Source organism: Limulus polyphemus, unplaced genomic scaffold, assembly GCF_000517525.1.
Source record: "Limulus polyphemus unplaced genomic scaffold, Limulus_polyphemus-2.1.2 Scaffold5415, whole genome shotgun sequence".
Lineage (NCBI taxonomy): Eukaryota > Metazoa > Arthropoda > Merostomata > Xiphosura > Limulidae > Limulus > Limulus polyphemus.
Genome location: NW_013671025.1, coordinates 2,850 through 25,605, shown reverse-complemented (window position 1 = coordinate 25,605; position 22,756 = coordinate 2,850). Strand labels below are relative to the sequence as shown.

The 22,756-nt window shown below is 29.9% G+C and overlaps 1 protein-coding gene and 1 long non-coding RNA gene across 4 annotated transcripts in view; one reads left to right on the top strand and one right to left on the bottom strand.

Moving 5' to 3' along the window:
• Nucleotides 1–17,156, top strand: part of LOC106472545 (vacuolar protein sorting-associated protein 35-like) — a 56,854-nt gene extending 39,698 nt beyond the window's left edge. For 2 of the 3 annotated variants that reach the window (XM_013933197.2, XM_022401109.1), the window contains exons 8-16: nucleotides 1,278–1,374; nucleotides 2,470–2,618; nucleotides 4,869–5,076; nucleotides 8,521–8,676; nucleotides 9,743–9,865; nucleotides 13,517–13,696; nucleotides 14,606–14,845; nucleotides 16,018–16,161; nucleotides 16,653–16,832. In XM_013933197.2, coding sequence (XP_013788651.1) covers nucleotides 1,278–1,374; nucleotides 2,470–2,618; nucleotides 4,869–5,076; nucleotides 8,521–8,676; nucleotides 9,743–9,865; nucleotides 13,517–13,696; nucleotides 14,606–14,845; nucleotides 16,018–16,161; nucleotides 16,653–16,832 — 1,477 coding nt within the window. Of the gene's footprint in view, nucleotides 1–1,277; nucleotides 1,375–2,469; nucleotides 2,619–4,868; nucleotides 5,077–8,520; nucleotides 8,677–9,742; nucleotides 9,866–13,516; nucleotides 13,697–14,605; nucleotides 14,846–16,017; nucleotides 16,162–16,652; nucleotides 16,836–17,007 lie in introns of those variants that run through there. The other variant, XM_022401108.1, reaches the window with a different exon arrangement.
• Nucleotides 17,157–17,365: 209 nt separating this feature from the next.
• LOC106472544 overlaps nucleotides 17,366–22,756 on the bottom strand; it is a 7,915-nt gene continuing 2,524 nt past the window's right edge. Inside the window, exons 3-11 of the long non-coding RNA XR_001291617.2 lie at nucleotides 22,523–22,578; nucleotides 21,304–21,337; nucleotides 21,044–21,070; nucleotides 20,379–20,432; nucleotides 19,087–19,145; nucleotides 18,811–18,849; nucleotides 18,133–18,204; nucleotides 17,805–17,842; nucleotides 17,366–17,447 (exon numbers count right to left, since the gene is read on the bottom strand). This is a non-coding gene — a long non-coding RNA (uncharacterized LOC106472544). The remainder of the gene's footprint in view (nucleotides 17,448–17,804; nucleotides 17,843–18,132; nucleotides 18,205–18,810; nucleotides 18,850–19,086; nucleotides 19,146–20,378; nucleotides 20,433–21,043; nucleotides 21,071–21,303; nucleotides 21,338–22,522; nucleotides 22,579–22,756) is intronic.

Here is a 22,756-nt window from a genome sequence, read left to right as displayed (position 1 = left end):
CGTTTTTTTTACTTTAGTTTAGTTAGGACTAAACTTTACTGTACTTAATACTATCGATAAATAAACTTATATTGTTATTGTACGACCTAACGTCAAACCTATTTTAAAAACTTTGATCAGTTTATAATATTCTGTTGTACAAAATGGTTAGTAAAGTATATTTACATTCCCCTTTTGTTGTTACTTCTTGTTTCATACAGCAATTGTAGCAACTTGATCACTGAGCTTTGCAGCTCTCTGCCGCAGGCAAACTGTTTGTCGTCGAATGAATAATGCGCAGTTTTTCTTGGGGAAACATTCTAACTACGCGTGCTTATGCAGCAGGTTCTCAGTCAGAAAGCATAACGGTCGTACATACAAACAAGCAGAATAATAGTATAGATAAGAGGTTGTTTTGAGCCCTTTGAATAGTTTATTTTAACTTTGGGTGTACAGTATGTTTTGATGTTTGAATTATCGCTATAGCTTTTTCTCATAGAACACAGACTGTTAAAAATAAAAATGAATTTGTCAAAGATTATATTTTCACCATTAGCATCAAGTCATATTGTAAATGTACATTATGTAGAACTAAACTGAAGTCTGCATCATATGAACAAAAGTGAATAGGAAAAAAGTTTACTTACTAACGTAGCTCTTTGAATTTATTTTAGTGGTCATGGATTGTATTCTCTAAATTTTTGTCATTGTTAGACACAAAACATAATATCCTACATTAACATTTTCTGTTTAAATATTACACTTTTCTCTAAAGAAGGGAAAACTACAAGAAATCACTATGGTTAACTGAGTAGTAATATCTGGATAGTTCTAGTTGGCTATTAACCATCAAACTTCACAATGATTTTTGTTAGTATCTAAGTATTATTGTGTTAGTGGTATATTGTTTTGGCTCTCAGTCTGTTATAGAAACATTTTGTATAAGTAGAAGATTAATGAGACACATTGTTACTTTTTCATTATAAAGTTTATCATGTTATTGATCAATTTTTCTTGCTCTCAATCAATCATAGAAACATACATTGGACAATAGTAATAGAAGATTGACAAAAACGGTAGTACTGTTTCATTATAAGCTATTGTTATGCTTGTTAATTTGTTTCAGCATTATAGTATTGTTTAGCATATTTCAATAAGCATAAGAAAGTGTGATTACATATTTAATGAGGGGTGCTTTAGAATTTAAACACCACTTTTAACATTTATGATATGCTTTAGTCTTCTCTGAAAAAACAACTAAAGTTTTAATACTGAATTTATACTGGTTTATGTTGAAGACTTGCTGTATTTGCTACAAAAGAAGATGGAACAGGGATACCTCAGGATATCAAACTGTTTGACATTTTCTCTGAACAAGTTGCCCAAATTATACAAGTAGGTAGATATATGTTTTATACAAAATATTGTCAGAAACGACTTTATTTTATTACTACTTTACTTGGTAAGGCTGAGCATGGCAATCCCAGACTACAGATTTGAGAATTCTTGGTTTGCATCCCATTGCTAAAAAATGCACTTTGGGGCCATTGGTGCATTAAAAGAATGATCGTATGATCTCACTATTTTGTTAGACAAGAGTTTCTATTAGGTGCCATTGAGTAGCTGACCTCTATATAGTCTCTCTCAGTATGAAAATTGTACAATACTCATCTTAATTAGTCTGTTTTTTGGCATTAAATCACAGTTGGTTTTAAAAAAATTTCATATCTTTTTGTCTTACTATTAATTTTGAATCAATGGTGAATTAATAAAAGAATGTGAAAAAAATCTACAGTGTAATTTAATTTTATCACAAATATTAGGCCTGTTTATTCCATTGCTTTGTTAGCTTTTAGCTCTAACATTTCAACAAGTTTACTTACTTCTGTGCATATAGCTAGTATTTCAGATAGACTTTTGTTTGCTGTCATTATCTAGACCAACTAATGAGTTCTAAAATTGAATGAAAATCCTCGTGAGCAGTGAATTGTGGTAGACAAAAATAGATATATAATGCTATATGTACACACACACCTTTGGTTTGAAATTCAAAATGTACTAATTAAGAGGAGCATCAGAAACTATGTAGCATGATTTTCTAACAAATATTAAACCTGTTTGGACTGACTGACTGTAATTTCTGCTGAAAATTGATTATGTTGTAGTCCAAGTGTTGGTATTATTTATTTTTATTGTGATGCTATCTTCCAGAAATTGGTTATTAATAAGAAGTTAAGGATTTATTTCACTTATGAATTACAGAATCAACTTGAATTCTAATGATTTCTTAAAAACAACTAAAATATCTATTAGTATTTTATGGTTTAAAGTTTAGGATTTTTTACCTTATTGTTATTTTTCAGAGCCTTAATAGGCTATCCCACTAGTGGGGACACCAATTAAGATTCAATGTATTTGTGTGTGTTTTTGACTCAATAGGTTGTCTCACCAGAAAATAATTTAAATTTGATATTTTTATGTATACTTTAGTCTCGCCAAGATATGCCAGCAGAAGATACTGTCTCACTCCAAGTGTCTCTAATTAACCTTGCCCTCAAATGTTATCCAGAACGATTTGATTATGTTGACAAAGTCCTTCAGACATCAGTAGATATATTTCAGAATCTAGGTATAAAAAGGTAAAGATTACTGACTTTTACTAAGATTACCTTGAGTTTATAGAAGGCATAATAAAATTTTGTTTACTTGTACATTTTAAATAACATCAAAGTGTAATCTTGTTGAAAACCTCACATTTCTTCGTACATCTTTTGATATCATTTGGTTCATTAATGAACTTTTCCAGAGGTTTGTAAGAAACCCTTCCACAATTAGCAACTCAAACTTGCATTTACATATGCATTAGGGTATCTCCTACCTTATTTTATGTATAGAGTTCTCTCATTTCATTAACAATCATTTTGTTCAATCATATTTTCTTTGTTTAACACTGTTTTATTACTGTGCTTTTTATTTCCTTTTCCCTCTATTAACTTGAGACTTTCCAACTTGCTTCTGAATTGAGACATCTTACTTGTTCTTATCATTATTACTGTTAGCCTTTTTTTGCTTGTACTGATATCTTGATTGTAGCTTTTGACCTCATGGTGTCATTACTCAGACACATTTGTCACTTCTATTGTTTTTTTTTATGCTTTTTCTCCATCTACTCCTTTTTAACAGATTTTTTTTTAGGGGATGATTCTTTACAGTAGATATCTGTGACTTGTTGGTGAAAAATTTCTACAATAAATAAACAAAACACAGTCCACTTGTTTTAAAATAATATATTAAAACAAGTCCAGCGTATATACAAATCTTCGTTACACTGCTGGTTATCACAGTTATATCCAGAGCTTTAAATAATTGTCTTCATCAAAGTCTACGCAGGCTGGTTCAATTACTTTAGAACACAATTGACAAGACAAAGGATTATTCTTACTCTGTTATTAAAATACAATCTGTGATAATTTCTCCTTAAAAATCACCACCAGATGCTCTTTATGGCTAAACACACAATCATGTAGTGTAGATCTATCTATCTAACTAGCATCTGTCTAACGTTTTTGATGTGTATTTATACCCCAACATAGGTCTAGAATGTTCCACACACTGCTAGATATTATGATGCAATTATACTCAATTAAAACAACAAGAAAAACTTGGAAGGTTCTAGTAACATGATGTAATAATATAACAATCACCATTTCATAACTATTGAACTACACAGTATAAGTTCTGTTGAATATAAGCTTTTAGAGTTCTCTAAAGTATAATCCTTAAGGTGGATTTGTCTCCTTTTTTTAACTTCATCTGTTTCTCAGTGTGAGAATCTAGATACATCTGTGTCGTGTTGTTCAGCTAGTGTACTGAAAACTACAGTTTAGCGTATTAAGATAAAATTTGGTTAAATAATTACTTCTAGATAGATACATCTCCACTGTTTTTCCCCTTGGCTGGGTACCTCTGTGGCTGAAAGCGAGACTACCACATGTGTAGATAATATGTGAGACTGTTGATTGTCTTTTGGACTGATAAAGTTTAATAATGAATGACATGGCAAAGGAAGAAATGAAAACCTAGTTTACAGTTATACAGTACTTTATATACACGTATATTTTGAGGTAATACTTAAATGAAATATATTCTTATTACAAAATCTGGATACTTATATGTATGTAAGGATAGGTGTGGATTTTAAATTCCACAATAAATATACTTAGTTTTCAAAAGCATGGACTTTATATGTTTGTATGATTCTTTACTAAATTCAATATCAACCAAAAACTTTTTTTTTGTAAATATTTATATATATTTTCATGTATTGAAAATTAATTTCAAGCATGATATTGCCTGAATATCCTTTATGATATCATGAGTTAGGCAAATCAACACGTGGATTGGCATATATCTCAGAAGTGAATTTTTTTGATAGATGGATTTTTTATATAATTTACACTACACAACCATTATTAACAAAACAATCCAAAGGAAACAGTGCTCGTCTAAGCTGTTTAGTTGGTCAGGAAAAACAATTTGATGTTACATGAAGCCTGACCTTTTTCAGTAGCTTTATTAATTTTCATCTTTCCCATTGAGATGGTAATTATTGTTTTATAACCTAGACATAAACCATTCAGATAAAAGTTCTAAAGCCTGACTTTTGATCATGGCATAGTTTCCTGTTACACTTATTTCAAATATAATGTTATAAGAAATAATGTCCAGTTGATGTTGTTAAGTATGATCACATTCAGTATTTAGTTATGAAAATATAAGAAATTTTATAGCTCTAAATCCAAAATATCACAAATTTAAAACTGTGTAATATATGATTAGATGCCAAGGCTGTTATGTTTTTAAAAGTGATGTGAACTTGTATCTTTTAGGGTTGAATATAACACTCCAGTTGCTAAAGAACTGCTTAGACTGCTGAAAATCCCAGTCCAGATTTACAATAATCTTCTGACAGTCCTTAAGTTGGAACACTTTGGATCCATGCTTGATTTTTGTGACTACCACAGCCGCAAGACTATGTCCATATTTGTGCTTAATAATGCTCTAGAAAATGACACTTTAATTCCCACATCAGAAGAGGTGAGTTTTCCTGTTTGTAATACATATACACTTTATACAAACACAGGGGTAGTAAAAAGTACATTTCCTTGAAAGAGTGAGGGTAATATCAATTCCACTATTCATTTAGAGTATCTTCAACAATTTAGGGACAGCTAACCCAGATAGTTCTCAGTAGCTTCGCTTGAAATTCAACTAACAAGAACAAGATACTGCCTAAAACAGTTAAAGTATAATCAGAATTAAGATCGCAACAGATAATCTTATGCTTGATTTACATAAAAATTAACAGACAGGAGTAACTGATGCTATTTTATATATATAAAATATTGGTTTTTGCCTAGACATAGGTGAAATATTTTGAATTCCAGTTTTCCATAATTTTGTTCATAGTTAAGTATTATAATTCTTTTCAGATGCTTGTTTTATTAATAAACAAGAGAGTTGCTTGATAATTTTTCGTCAATAGCTTAGTCTTAGTTGAATTAATTGACAAAGGCTTTACAATTTTGCATATATCATCCTTACCTAAGAGTGACCTGTCAGTTTTTTTGTAAATACAGTATATCCTTGTGATATAACATGAAAAGCTAGTCTTTACTGTAAAAATTACTGTGTGGATTTAGTCAATTCACATAGTTGAACTACTGATTATACAATATTATGAATTAAACTTATCAAAAACATACATATGAATCTAAGTACAATAACTTCCTAACATATATATTTTTTCCTGAGTAACAACATTATTTTTAGTAAACAGTGAACTTGTAGATGGATTAAATTTATAATTGTTTACTTTCTGTAGTCTTTAGATGGATCTGATTTCCACAGTAGTAATATTCAAGTAGTTTTTAAGTAGATCAAATTTTTACACTACTAATATTTCTGTTTTCTATAGAAGTATTTGATTTGTACAGTAGTAATGTTTCTTACAGTTTTTAGGTGTATCTTGCAGTAGAAGTATTTCTTTAGTCTATTGATAGATCTGATTTTTACATGTTTCTGTAATAGGCAAATCTGGTTTTTACAAAAGTAGTGTTTTTATAACCTTGTTTGTACAATGGCAAGTTTTGTACTATTTTTAGGTGGATCTTTTACAGTATTAATATTTTTAAAGTCTAGATGGATCTAATTTATTACAAAAGTAATGTTTTTATAATCAGATTGTTATGGTAGTAATGTTTATGAGCCTGCAGGTGGATCTGATTTTTATAGTATTTTATATTTTGTAAATTGATAATAGATCAGATTTGTATGATCTTTAGTTATTTGCTGTATTGTCTTACTACCCAATTGTGTAGTTAAACAGTAACTTATTTCCAATGTTAAGTTACTCTAAATTATCAGAGACATTAAGTAGCCTTTCATTGGTCACTAGATATTTTTAGGGATTATAATATATAAAATTTTACATATAATGGTGTCGTGTTTTTCAAGGGAAATGAAATCTGTAGTAGTGCATGAAAGAAATAACTAGTTTTTGTGTTAGTTAACTAGTTAGATATATGCTGTTCTTTCTTTAATTGTACAGATTTAAAACTAACCAATATCTCCTAAAAAATATTACACAATATAAATTGGAAAAGTATTTTAAATTACCTAGGTTTATTTAATTCTTGGTTAATTTTTAGTTCTGATCCATATAAGTAGGTTGCTTTGATCACAAATTCATGTTACTTTCACCATTCCTCAGGTGGGTTTAATTTTACAACACTAACGTTTATGTAGTGTGTGCGTTGTAATATCTTTGTTCTGTGGATCTTATATCTATAATAGTAATGTTTCCATGTTCCATAGTTGGCTCAGATTTGAAGCCTACTCAAATATATGGAAAATTGAGAGGAATGCTGTTACTGTTATTAAAATAAATATCAATTTCACCCCACTTGTTAACAAAATCATGCATATGGGATGGTTGTTTCAAGACTGATTTAGCTTCAGTGGAGATGTGTATAGCTACAGTCATACTGTTTCTCCCTATGCCAAGAGTTATCTATCAACTATTGGTGAAGTTTATTTTTAGATTGCTTGTAATGTTTATTTTATTCAAAATTTTTGTTAAATTTTACTTTTGATGTAATTAGTGACTGATCAATGAGGTAATTGATGTTATATTTATATAAGAGTAAAAGTATAGTGTACTTTCATTATACTTATGGACTTCTCATTAATTAGTTACAATGCAAGCACTGTTTACACTAGTAATATTCTTTCTAGGTTTAAGTACGATCAGGTCTTGGGTTGTACAGTTTTCTGTTTGATTTTATCGGATTAGGTTTACTGTGAAAATGTTCTATTTCAGAGCATGCTTCACATTGACAGTAATTACACAGGTCTGCGATATATTTTATTGTCTCAATTTTTACATGTTCTACAGTAATTCCTGCATGCTGAATCTGAAAATGATATCCATTGTTCTCCATCACGTACAGGTTTTTCACAAAATGTCATATGTACTTTTACATAAGTGAATCATTTTCATTGAAATCGGGTCACATTTTTTTTTATGCTTAAAATGTTGACAACCACTGGCTGTAGACTTCTCTAGACCAATTGCAATGTGAGAGTCTTATCAATCATTCTAGAACCCAAATGTAACAAATATAATAATAAAAATGTTTATTATGGTAAATGAAATAATAATTTGATCTAAGTAATAGTTTTTTTCTTCCTGATTTGTAAAAAATCTTTATGTGGTAGAAAAAATGAATATCCTTCATTAAAACCAAAACAACTTTTGGGAATTTTAAATTTGTGGGCCTGTGTTATTATTCTGTTATTCTGGAACAAGGTTTATAGTGATCATGTTTATATTGTATATTGGTTGGTGAGGTTTACGATGGTGGCAAGTTTGCCATTTGTGGATGGCTCAGTTTACAGTGCTTGTGTTTCTGTGGTATATAGACAAACTATGTTTGTAGCAGTTTATAGCTGAAGTTAGGTTTACAGTGGTCAGGTTTCTTTAGTTTACAGGTGGAATAGATTTACAGTGGTTTTTATTATTTTGATTATAGTTATAGCAGTGCTTCTTTACATTTCTGATAACAATTAGTTTTTTAAATATTGTGCTAAGAAGCACGTTTTTAAAAAGAACTGAGATGAAGTATGCTTTACATATTATGTTTTTGTGCTTACATTATTAATATTAGGTGTACATACACTACAGAAACTTTCTGTACTACAAACTCAGGTAATATGAATTACGCATTTGAAATTCCAATCAGAATTTATTGTAAGAGGCGGCTGAAGTCAGATTTTCCTCCCTAGCCATACATTGTACAGCCCTAAATATTGTGGTAGTTTAGTTCATATTTATACTGGTGTTGTTTCTGAGGTCTGTAAATTCATCTATTTTACAGTAGTGTTGGTTTTTTTTTGGTTTTTTTTATAATGATAGCAAAAAGTTTCTGTACTTTATAGATAGGCCAGGTTTTATAGGAGCATTGTTTCTGTGGTTTGTAGGTGGATCAGATTCTGACTTTGGTTGCTCCTCTGATACAAGATCAACCTGACCAACCCACTGAAAAGGATGATCCTGAAGACTTTGCTGAAGAGCAAGGCCTTGTTGGAAGATTTGTAACTCTAATGTCAGCTGATACTCCAGATCAACAGTACTTAGTGAGTATAAATAACTTAGCAAGTAAATCTAGTTAAATAATGTCATAGTTTGGTTGCTTTTTTCTAAACAGCTAGTCTTTCATCATACATAGTTATTCATAGTTTAATGTACTTTGTTCAGAATATGTATTCTTAGGTAATTATACCAAAATTATTACTTTTCAGGCAGATATATTTTTACAGAAGCTTGTAGTAAGCACTATTATTCTAAATTCTATCTTTTTTTTTTTCTCTTATAACTGTAAACTTCTTTGAAGACTGCACTACCAACTTCATTCATATCTATATTTTGTCTTGCTATTAATTTACAATTCGTGGTGAATTACCAAGAGAAAAATAAAAACAAAAAACCTCCAGAGTAGTGTAATTTTATGACAAAAATTAGGCCTATTGGTTCCATTGTTTTGCCAGCTTTTAGCTCCAACACTTCAACATTAAATTTTTCTTGGTTCTGTGCATGTAAGTGGCCAACCAATAAGCTCTGATATAGAAGAAAAAGCCTCCTGTGCAGTGATTTGTAGCATGCTTCATTTGTGAATCACTGAATTATACTTAACATGTATTCAAATGAAATGTGAAAACTCTTGAAATATAAACTTAAATAGTTAAAGCAAAGTTATGTTTTTCTTTAAGAAGCATTGAATTATTTAATATACAATTTGAATCAGAAATTTTTTTAACAATGATCAAAAAATGAAAATGTTTTAAAAAATAATTTAGTTTGAAATGGTTCTAAACAGCTAAAATTTTTGTTTTCACACAATTGTTAAATGTTTTATGTGTATAATATATCACAGTTGGTAAATGTTCACAGGCATCTTGACATTTCCTGTGTATGTGTGTGTTGCTTTCTAATTTAACATAAACCTGGTCTAAATAGTGGCAAATACTGTAGCCCTAAATTTGCATTGAGATATGATAATGCATATATAGATTTCGTATGATAGAAACAAAATTCTAGTTGCTGAGACATGATTTTTACCATCTTCAAATATAAATTTATATATATATCTCTTTGGCTGTGGTATTTGAGCATAAATGTACATATTTTTTGTCATTTCTTCAGATTCTCAATACAGCTAGAAAACACTTTGGAAATGGTGGAAACCAACGGATCAAATACACCTTGCCTCCATTAGTGTTTCAAGCTTACAAGTTGGCTTTCCAGTATAAGAGCCTTAGTGAGGAGGTAAGCTATTTGTATCTTCTCTGATAATGTTTCAGTAATAAGAACTGGTTCTCCAGTACAAGTGCCTCAGGGAGGAGGTAAGCTATATGTATCTGATAGTGTTTCAATGCTTAGATCTGGCTTTTCAGTTCTTTATTCTTAATGAGAAGGTAATCCAAGCATACTATATTTGATTGGATTTCAGTTTTACAAACCATCTTTCCTATTCAAGCTGGTTTTTCAGTACAAGCCACAATCAGGAGATGAAATATTGATAAAAGAAGGTCACTGTGAGTGTAAAATTGTATGTCTGCATTGAAACTTAAAAAATATAATTTTAATTTATTTCATAACTATATGCTAACAAATAGTATAAAAATGATATTAAAACATTATATAAATAGTGATTATTTAGTTAATTTTATAAATAAAAATTCAAAAATGTCAAAATTTTCATTCTTGTAGTGTGTGTAGGCACCTGAATTACATCATTTCTACTTCTTTTTTTAATGGCTTTTGTAGCTTGGTTTGGTGTGTACCAATAAACTATGTAGAATTACAAAGAAAATTCTATATATTTCAAGCTTCTGGAAACAGTGTAATATTGGTTGAATTTGTATTTATACCTCCCGTGGAGGATCTTTCAAATGATAAAGTACTTAGCTTTGAAAGTATATTTAAACAACTTACCTATCCTTCATAATGACATTTTTCTCTATTTACAAGTTTTGAAAGAGTAGTCTGGTAATATCACATTTAGAGGTTGAACTTAATCTTTTTAGAAATAGTTCTGAACTAGCCCTGGGAATTTATGTTGCTGTTATAAGATTTTTGGTAAATTGTTTCCAATTGTGTTGCTATTATTGGATTTATGATATATATAGTTTTCAATTGAGGATTTCAGAAATAACAAAAATTCGAGTAAGGATATTTAGATTAGTGAGTACATAGACCTAAGTAGTTGCCAAATTTCATTCAGTCATAAGTCATTATTGGCCATGCAGAATTTATGTATTTTTTAGCAGGTTAAGCAGTTGTTTCAGTTGGTAGGAAAAAAAAAACATATGAAAGGAAAATAGCAAATGGAACTTTCTGGTCAATAATAATAAACATTCCAGTTTTATTTGGTTTGTTCATATTTAATTTTTTCACAAGTTTTGTATGATGTTATTAGAATGAAAACAGAATGATACATTTACAAGATCTTGGGCACACAGTAAACAAAAGAAAGTCTTACGAGGAAAGAAAAACAAAATTTCACAACAAGACTTCTAAAATCTCAAAAACTAAAAATTCATACACATAATAAAATTAGTATACGACTTTGATGCATTAATACACATTCTTTATAAAGTTTGTACAGTTTGGTTTACAGCAACATGCCTTTCAATTGAACAGTCCTAGATTCCAAAAGAGGTAATTCCATTATCACCACTTTTGGCACAATGACCTGGAATTATCCTGCCACATATTTCTGCATACATATCTGAACTGTGACATCTGTTTGCCTCAAATAATCCTCTAATAACTAGTGTCCATAAGCAACATATACACATAATTACAAATGAAAATGTACATGATATAAGAAAATGTGCTACCACTGATGTGGAGTTTAATCAAACATCCAAAAGTGATGATTTTTTTTATTATTGCTATGATCAAACCGTTTTTGTGCTATTTTATTACTATAAATATCCTTGTACTTAAGCATAATTGCAAGAGGAAGCTATTGATGAATTTTTTTAGCATTTAAATATTTTTACTTTAGGTTCTACAACTTAGAAAGAACTATAAAGAAGAAAATTTGAAGTTATACTATTTCCTCTTCATATTAAATTTTTCAGTATGAAAGTTAATTGTAACATGGAGATGTTTCATATAGTGCTAGTTTTAGTTTTCCAGTCTGTACAATATGAATATTTAATTTTGCAGATTGTATATAGCCACTGATTATTTTAATTACCTCCAAATACATGGATGTATATTCTTTTTCCATGAAAAATTGAATTGATATCAGTTACTCAAGTTACTTATTGTAAACATATCTTAGAAGGAAACACACTAACTAGGGTTGTTATGAAGGGTGTGTTTTAACATTTGGAGGTTCAAAACACATCATCAAGTGATAGTATTAGGTTGCATAATTTACCAGTAACCATCACCATAGCTACTAGTTTATATATCTATTTAAAATCCTATTATCTTACAGGTAATCTATACAAAGGAAATAAAATATTCACACGTAATTTAAAATATGCTATATAGAACAGTTATAATGTTTTTAGAATTTAAATATATATATCTTATTGTGGCCAATTAAAAATACTGCAATTGACTTGAACAAATAAAAGCTTTATTTAATAGTCACCATTCCAAGCAGGCTATCAGTCATATTCACTTTTTTGTTACAACATTGTTGACTAATTAAATATGCATATTAAATATAGACAGTGAAACAGGAAAGAGTAACAGTTTGATTATAAAACAAATACAGATCTTCAACTAAAACAGTGTGTAGTTTACAAAATTATTAATGTTTGTGTACATTGTCATATTTATTCTATCATAACACATCCCTTACAATGTCTTCTACTCTAAGTATTCCCTACATATTTTATTGAAGCAATACACCTGCTGTACTGTAAGTACTTCCTTTCCAGTGCTTTGGAATAATATCATGCTCCCATGCACAATGGCTTTGTTCTGGCTAAAATCACCAGTACAGGTTTCCTTACCCAATATGGAACTCTCTCACCCTTGTTAATATCTTTTAAACTTTTATGAAACTTAAAATTCATCATGAGTAAAAAACAAACAAAATTACTTTTATTAGCTTTGAAAAGATGCTTTTTTTTTTATAATGTTGCTCAAATGGTTAAATAGAAATTTACATAGCACAACATAAACTGTTACTAGCATTGATTGGAAGAGTATTCTGGTGAAATCTTCTGTTGTCTTTAAATTAGAAGAGGAAATACATAGAAATTATTATCTTGTCATAAAAAATGCTTGAACATACTAATTATTCATGATCGGTACCATTTTCTGTAAAGTATTGAATTGGTGTGAAGATAAAATTTCATTTTATTTTACATGGCCAGGTGGTTAGGGTGCTCGACTCGCAATCTGCGGGTTTGAATCCCATTCCACCAAACATGCTCACCCTTTCAGCCATGGGGGCTTTATAATGTGATGGACAATCTCACTATTCATTGGTAAAAGAGTAGCCCAAGAGTTGGCGGTGATGACTAGCTGCCTTCCCTCTAGTCATTCACTGCTAAATTAGGGATGGATAGTGCAGATAGCCCTCGTGTAGTTTTGCACAAAATTCATAACAAACCAAACCAATCATTTTATTTTTAAACATGCTGAGAGACAAAAAATATCAATATTTGAAAGAATTATAATGTTGCTTGCTTAAGAATTGTTTTATAGTTGAGACTTTTTTGTTATAATAATGACATTTAAAATTAAGAAATGTTCATAAAGTGGATATTTGTAACAGTTTAAAAAAGTTAAATAGTTCACTTAATGATAAGATTCACATAATGAAAATCTTGAATATGTCATCTTTAATAAGTAGATATGTGGAAGAATAAGAAGCTTTTAGTAATGTGGGTAGTATTGGCTCTATTGATGCAGTAAAGCATAAAATCTTTTTTTATAATAAAGGATGAAAAGTGGGATAGAAAATGTCAGAAAATATTCCAGTTTTGTCACCAGACAATCAGTGCTCTCATTAAAGCTGAAATGGCTGAACTTTCACTACGATTATTTCTGCAAGGAGGTTTAGCTGCTGGACAGATACAGTTTGAAAACCACGAAACTGTTGCCTATGAGTTTGTTTCCCAGGTTAGCCTTTCATTAATTTATATGTGAAAGTTTAGACTTAAAGAGTATTGATCCATTATGAAATTAACATGAACTTTATTTTTGTTCCTAGCCCTTTGTGTTTCTGCTTATGTCTTTTTGAATAGCAGATGTTTATGTATGTAAGCATCAGCATGTTACAAATTATGTTTGGGATTTTCCAAGTTGTAACTTAATGTGTTTTACAGAAATTGTTATTTTATAGCTACAGCACAAACATGTTGAAACATGCTTAAGGTGAAACTTAAATTTTGGAATTTTTATTTGTAAGCTTTCTAAGTAAGTACACTTTTCAGTATATTTGACATAACTAGTTATACATATGCAGATGTCTGATCAATTCTACCAGTACCTAATAGACTTATTTTTAGCTGTGGCATATAGAATGGGTCAGTTTTTTTCTATCAGGTATGAACTTTTAGCTCATAGCTCTGTCACCTCTTGTCCAATTTGAGATCTAATTACAGTTTTGGACTTAGGAGGTCAAACCCTTTTGATTTATGTATTTAACCATGACCAAGGTCTTGCAGATTAATTTAATCTAATCCTACGAAAAGGAATTTCAATTTGAGGATAGGTTGGTAGAGATCCTGATGAGTAATAAAATTGAATTGGGTATATGCACCCCACGCTTGGTATTGCTAGTGTGCAAAAAATATAGCTAATAAAAAGAAACAAAGGTCTGATAGATTAATTTACTCTAATCCTGCCTAAAAGAATTTCAAGTGCCATGGCTATTGAGGATTCCCTCTTGTTTTAGCTTCATGAGTATTAGTTGAAATAATATAGGACTACTTTATTATGTTACTGGTACAGACAAGTCTGATATTATTTCATCAGTTTTTTAAAACAAGATCTATTTTCAATTACATATACAGTTCTGTTTCTCAGGCTTTTTCATTGTACGAGGAGGAGGTTTCAGACAGCAAGGCTCAACTTGCAGCAATTACATTGATAACAGCTACAGTAGAACAGATGACTTGTTTTGGTGAGGAAAATCATGAACCACTTAGGACACAATGTGCTCTAGCAGCTTCAAAACTGCTAAAAAAGCCTGACCAATGTCGAGGTGTTGCTATTTGTTCCCACCTTTTCTGGTCTGGCAAAACTCGAGCAACCAGTGAAGAAGAGGTATGTAATAACTTTTTTTAAAGTACATTGCCATATCATTTTAATCACCAAAAAATAAATATAAATTTACGTATGTATATAAAAAAAAACAGTAAGTATTAAGTCCAGTGAGATGTATAATGTAATGGAAACAAAGTTCTCATATGAATTCAATTTGTATTCAAGGTATTTTAATGAAATATCGTCCTAAACACACCAAGTTAAGTACTCATATTTAATTGAAAAGTTCTATGTTTTGTTGTCCAACACTGTGCTGACAGAAAAAAAAAAGTTATGTGTCATTTAAAAGACATTAATTTGTAAAGTTTTAAGGAATGCAGAAAGATAAACAAAAGATGATATATTCTCATTACCCAAGTAAATTTAGAATATGTTAAATTAATAAATCAATTCTGTAACCAACAATTCTCTGAATGTAAAGTTATCTCATAAACAGCTAAAATATTTATATAGACAGACTCTTCACTACAAAAAGTAACTTAGATTAGATGGAGGAAAAATGTATTCTTGTTTATACTGATGAAATATTTTTTATGTTAATGTCCACTATAAACCCAGACACTCTTTATACAAACATAAATGTATGATGTGTCACAAGATCTTTGTAGGGAAAATGAAAATTTAGGATCACAATTGCAATTAGTAAAACAGTTATCTTTTTCAAACGTTTAAGGTAAAATATAATAGTTATGAAAAATGTTACATTCAATATTTTCAAGTTTTTTATAATAATCAATAAATTTTTGTACTATTAAGTTTGAAGGAAAACCTAAGTTTAAGAGAAATGTAAACTTTTGTACAGAAAAAATATCAGAATGTGATATAATGTGAGCTAAGTTCTCAAATTGAAGTTGATACTTGTTTTTACTAGGACCTTAAGTTGAGGTTCTTATTACCTCTTAACTTTGCCCAGATACACATGAAGAATATCTCAGAAAACCAGTTGCTAATATAATTTTTCATTAAAATAATGAGAACTTTTTGTTTCCATTACACACTTGTATATAAACACAGAGAATTTACCATATGAATATTTTAATACTAGAATTTCTGATTTAAATGAAATTAGTCTACTATGTCCAGTGCTTTTTTACCAACTTACAGCTATAATTTAAATGAACTCCACAACAAGGAAGAGGTAAAACATTCTAATTGTTAATGGATATTTACAGATGCATGATGGAAAGAGGGTAGCAGAATGTTTGAAGAAAGGATTACGTATAGCAAATCAATGTATGAACTCTTCTGTTCAAGTGCAGCTATTTGTGGAATTATTAAACCACTACATTTATTTTTATGAAAAAGGAAATGATCAGGTGAGAGTGGATCTATTTTTCTTAAGGTATAGACACCTTTTAATTTTTACAGAGTTCATCCAAACTTCAATACTATATAATTTAACCTGATTACAATGAGCAAACTACTACTTAAAATAATAATTCTCCTGCTATTTTACAATTTTAACCAAACAACTAAAAGAAAATGTTCTATGAATGAACTAATCTTATCTAGAAGGAGTATATCCATAGACATACATACACCCACTGAGTCATTTTTAGTCATCTAGTATGATACAATCAGCATATATCCGAACTGTTCCCTCTTACAGCTGAATACATTACTATAAGTATGTCGCAAAGTTTGTAAATCCGTAATAAAGTTACTGACCATTAAGCATAGCTAATTAAAAAATTGCAATGCATTGTTGAATCAGTTGTTATAATATAGGGTAAATTGACTGTAACCCAATATAGCAGTTTAAATGGTTTCTAAATAATAAAGCCACTTTATTTCTACTGCTCCATAGATCACAGTTCAGGTGCTAAACCAACTGATCAGCAAAATAAAGCAAGAACTTCCGGGATTAGAAGCTAATGAAGAAACAGACCAAATCAACAAACATTTCCTGAACACTATAGAACACCTTAAGAATAGAATGGATGCCCCTGAGGGAGATGGTGTTTCTTATGGAGGATTAGTTCTTTGAGTGGTAAAGTTAATAATTTCTATTTGTTGAATAGGTCAAAAGTTTTTAGTAAAGGCCATTTTATCACTTATTCAGGATTGGTTTCTTTGTATGCATGGGATTGGAAAATCTCACATTTTTTATGTGCAATAATAGATATGTTAAATGTTTTTAAAAGCTGAACTTTTACATCCAGAAACATCGTCATCCTGTGGTGGAAGATGCGAGATTGTACTATCAACGTTGTGGAAAAATCAGCTACTTCTGTAATTATGGTTGTTTGAAAGTGTAGGAATATTATTGTACATTTGTGTATTAAAATAAAGAAGTCATAAATAACTTGAATTATTTTACCATTATACATTCCCTCTAATATTTCAGGTAGTTTTATAATTGTATATAAAAAAAAGTCTGCTAATTTACGAAACTAAACAGTGCTATTAAATAAGAAACTGTTTTATATCAAATATCACTGAAGTCTTACAATGTGTGGTTTCAGTAAAAGTAGATCATACAATGGCTGAAGGCTTAATTAAAAGACTACTCCACTTGTCTAAAAATCAAGATTTTTTATTTTCCACACAAATTCAGTAATACAGAGTTCATCTCTACCAATCTTCATTGCTCGATCTGCACCTAAACAAAAAAAAAACGTTTGAACAACATAATAAGAAATTACTTATTGTACTAGAATTTAGTACTGTCAATGTTTCAAAATAATAATAGATATTCTTCTATTCCGACATAGTAAAGTTTTTTTAAAGGTTCAAACCTGAAGCTCTGGTCTCTGTATAGAATTTATCTACCTTCCATTTATTTATTTTTACCCAAAGTCAAGAATATTATTAACTCAGACTTAATGACTAACAACTGGAGTTGCTTTACTATACTTAGGGCTATTATAAACTTCTGACATGAAACTTTAATATAATCTAAAAATACCTTACTTTCAATGACATAAGAATCAACATGACTACTATTCACTATACGTACCTTGTGTCATTAGCTCGAACAAGATACCACTTCAATACCTGCAAGAAAAGAAATTTTACATATAAGCAGTTACTTTTAATAATGGATATATAAATTTAAGATAAAAAGGGTCAGCATTATACAAAATTTCTTCACCTGACTCAGAGTGAGCTGATGTTACATCCTACCCTCACTACTTGTGTAGTTCTAATATCCAGCCTGTTACCAATTACATAAAAGCTTAGTTCATTGCCAGTTTTAACAGTACACTATGGCATTAAAGACATTTTATTAATAATCTGTGCAACTGAAAAAATCTAAAGGTATTCCCATCTCAAAATGAACTTACTTGTTTTTTACTAACTCCATAAGGTTAAAAATATCCTTAAAGAACATTTGTTCTTTACTTGACCGTCCCAACCTTAGAGAAGAAAACAAATGTATCACATCCATGTTTGTATTTTTTATTCTTTCACATGCACTTTTTAAAGCTCAGGTTCTTATTGAAATGAAACTAATCATAATTTATTTCATACGAACGAGACTATTCATACATCATTGCTTTTTACATTTGGATATTTTTAAAGTCTAGTCTATAACTTAATAAGCTTTTGTAATCACATTAGTTTTGTACGGGATATGTCAAATGAATTCTAAACTTATTTTCATTGCATTAGCTGTCTAGTTATGAACTGAAAGACAAGATAAAAGGTTATTTTTGTAGTATTTGCCCATAAATAATTCAAACACCACACCAACTACAGCAAAACGGAAAATCATAGACCCCACCACCAAAAAACAAAAATTCACCTTATCATACTAACCCTTAAACTACAATAAGCCTGAAGTTTTTTGCATTGTGAAACAAACAAAAAGAGACAGAAATGAAGTAAAATTCAAAATAACTTAAAAATTGAAGTCAAGCTAAGCTTTTGTCACTAACATGTAATTGAGAACAAAAATTAAGACTGTTACTAAATATAGAAATAATAACTACATATTCAATTATTAAGAGCCACTACCTTACCTAGTTGAATGGAGACTTTAATGCTTCCTACTGACAGAACTGTAAAGAAACAAGCACTTTTAGAAAATATTCAAACAAACCAAAACTATTTCCAAATCTGATTAGTCTCAGACTCTAAAAATTTCAACAGTATATTCAGTCATATGCTTGTCAAAGTTCATCACAGACACTAAAATATAGTTTGAAGAGTTGAATTCAGAAGTTGCTGGCCAAAATTTTTGTACAATACAAAGATAATGACTATTTAGGGATAATATACAAACCAAACCTACTAACCTGAGGTACATGTAGAACTTCAAACTAAGAATGGTGTCATGGCAAATACCCATTGTCCACTAAGATAAAGAAATGTTAAATGTGTAAAAGTAATAATAAAAACATTGGTAGAAAAATGGATTTCTTTACTGTGGTTTTTTTTTTGTCATTAAATATTCAAGTTTAAAAAGCTGTGCCTAGTAATTAAAACTTTTCATGAGCACAAGGATTAGACTGTACATTGTTCATACTGAATTGCTCAGACCAATTTCAAGGACTTTTTGGAAGCTAAAAGTCCATCAAAATCAAGTCAGATTCTACTGAAATTTTATACAATTTTTTGTTCAACATGAATGTAGACTAAAGAAAGTACTGCACTCAACTCAACAACATGCATTAAAGATAAATGTTATATTTAAGTACTTTTACATGTTAAATTCAAACAGTAACAAATACGCCTCAGTTATATTCTGTCTACACATTATCATCAGACAGGGATAACTATATATTCATCATTGACAGTATTTGAATGTTTGTGATTATTACAAGTTTAACAAACACTTTTGTTGTATTGTCTTAATTTACAATGCCTTTTGAATCAGAACGAGGTGATTTTTATGATACAAATAGAAAACCTTTTCAGTCAAAACCATGTTTCTCATTTTGTACACCTTACTTATACCACTGTTTAAAAAATTGTAACCAGGTGTGACTTGTTTGAATAAGAAACTTCAAAATATGAAATGAAGTTCCTAGAATGACTCCAAAGTAACATACAATTATTTATCCTAAACACACATCTATTTTCAATAAATTTTAATCGCTCGATTACACTCTTGTAAAATACAGCAAAAGTTACAGTACAAAGTATCCAGGGAAATACATCAACAGGAGCTTGAATTTGTTTTCTGATTTCAGTTTAAATTTAACTTTTACATTTCATTAGGGTAGAAAAAGCAGATTTAAAAAAATAAGTTAGAAAAACAAATTTTCATTACTGAATGGAAGAACTTAGTCCAAACAACTGCTTAATTTAAGTAATATACAATTGAATCTACTGCCTATAAACTTGCCCAATGGGACTGACAGAAGAATTACTTTTCCTAAATGATAACACCAAGGTTACAGAGTTTAATTTTCCAAATAATTTTAAAAAGGTTGCAATATGTGCACTTTCACCTACAAGATTAATAGGGCCCATACATCTTTGTCTTACAAACTATATTCCACAGCTTAAAATGTAAGCATTATGAACTGATGCAAATTAAAGTATATTTACCTAATTACAACAAAAACCTCCAGCAAATACTTACTTTTTACATTAGGATTAGGTTTCACTTCCTCCCAAAGTAGTACTGATTATATTCCTATAATAATAATAATAGTAATAAAAGTTAACTACTAAACAGAAACTTTTATATTAAACATGATAATACAAATTAGCCTCAGAACAACCTATCAACACAACCATTCAGACTGGGGCGGTGAATATACATCTTTGGCTAATTAATATTTACAATTAAAATACATTAATCTTTACATTATAACTTGATATCAAGTAATATTCAATAACCATCATTAAGGCATTATTAATGTTTATGGTGTAACAGTAAAACACAGTACAGGCAGGTAAGTAGCTTTTAAGAGCCAATCTATGACAAGTTAAATCAGAAATAAGTTTTGTATTAAATACACATCCAACAGCATTGCAAGAGTTCTAAAGATGAATTTTCAATTACTGGATGCTGAAGTCCACACAAGTCAGAAAGAAAATCAATAATGGGTAATCGGGAGTGCAGATTGTTCATGTGACACCAGTGAACATAGAATATATTGTTTGTTTGAGTTTAAGAAAAGCTTACAATATAAACATTTTGATGCCAAGCTTATTGAGTACAACCTATACAAGTCATGATGAGTACTAACAATTAACTCAAACATCTAGCCAACATTTGAAAAATATTTAGGTTTCCCTTACCTCCAGTAGAATGAAGATTTAACTCCCCTGTAATAAAAAACAAATTGAAGTTAATTACTAACATAGAAACCTGTATTAAACATGATAATACTAACTAGTCTCAGAACAACCTATCAACACAACCATTCAGACTGGGGCGGTGAATATACATCTTTGGCTAATTAATGATACTTACAGTTAATACATGTTAGTTGGCACTTAAAATATAGTACCTTTTTAATATAAAAATAACTAATACATAATAAAAACAAGTTCCATACCTATTTGTAATATCCATCTTATGCAGCAGGAAATCTGAAATAGAAAGAAACAAACAAATAAACTTCCAAAACAAAGTAGGTTCACAATATAGTCATAGACCAAGAGGCACCAAAATCAGAACAAAGTTTAGGGAACAAGGCTCATCATAGTCATTCTGAGAGCTAGGTTTGTCATCACATAGAACCTCAAATATATATGTCACTGTAAACTTATGGTATCTTTCATACATTTACTATGAAAATCATTGCTTTACTATTCATATCAGCTAGAAAAACCATTAATACCCAAATATTTTTTTAACACACAAATTCTAAATACTGGGTCAAAATGTACATAATTTGTTTTTTAAAACACCATACTTTGCTCTTGATCTAAAATGTCTTTTTTTACCCAAGAGGTGCAACCATGTTATATTATTAGCTATGCCTTCAGAATCATTGAAATAATGGAAGCTTATCACAGTGTTCATGCAATATCACATTCAGGCCCAAATCTACATACCCACTTTCCAACAGGCTGACATTTACCATATTTTTTAAAATGTGGTCAATGGCCTTTAACAATAAGCATGCAGGTACAAGGGAAGGCTTCTATTATCTTAATTGATCAAAGAACCACATTTGAAAGATTTAGCCAATTAGCTTATATTTACATACCAAAATGTGCTGCCAGAGAGCAATGAACTGGAATTTTAACTAAAGTCTAATATTTCATGTTTGGTTATATTATACAAGGAACTAACATTTCTCCTGAGAACCGAGAATGCATACACCGAACTAGTTGGTATCAATACACATCATTAACTAACAAACTGGGGTTGGTCATTGCGACCAACATGAACATATCCATATTTTAATCACAAAAGTACCGAGCTTTTAGTAAACTAATTTTCCTAGTTATTGTCTTCAAATACAGTCAGAATGTGACTGTCACATCTCATTGAAAGGTGTCTTGTTAACATTAAAAATACTTCATCATTTTTATTTCTTTTCCATAACCTTCAAAACATCCTACACGAATTTTTTTCAGTAAAACTAGATTTCATGTGCTTTACCCTAACTTGACACCACCATGAACAAATTAATCTAAATTAACAGACCCCAGAAGTTTGATTTTAGTTTACTTAAGGGTCACTGATCATTTCCATATAAATTCATATACACATAAAGTTCATTTATATAACTGATAACCTCCAACCAACATCTGAAAAATACTTACTGTGTACAAGGATCAGGTTTCACTTGTCCCCAATGGAACACTGAAGATTGAAATCCCTGTAATAATAAAAATGGAAATTAACAAACATAGAAACTTGTATATTAAATATGACAATACTAACTAGCCTCAGAACAACCTATCAACACAACCATTCAGACTGGGGCGGTGAATATACATCTTTGGCTAATTAATGATGTTTACAGTTAATATACATTACTCTCTTCAAGTTCTATA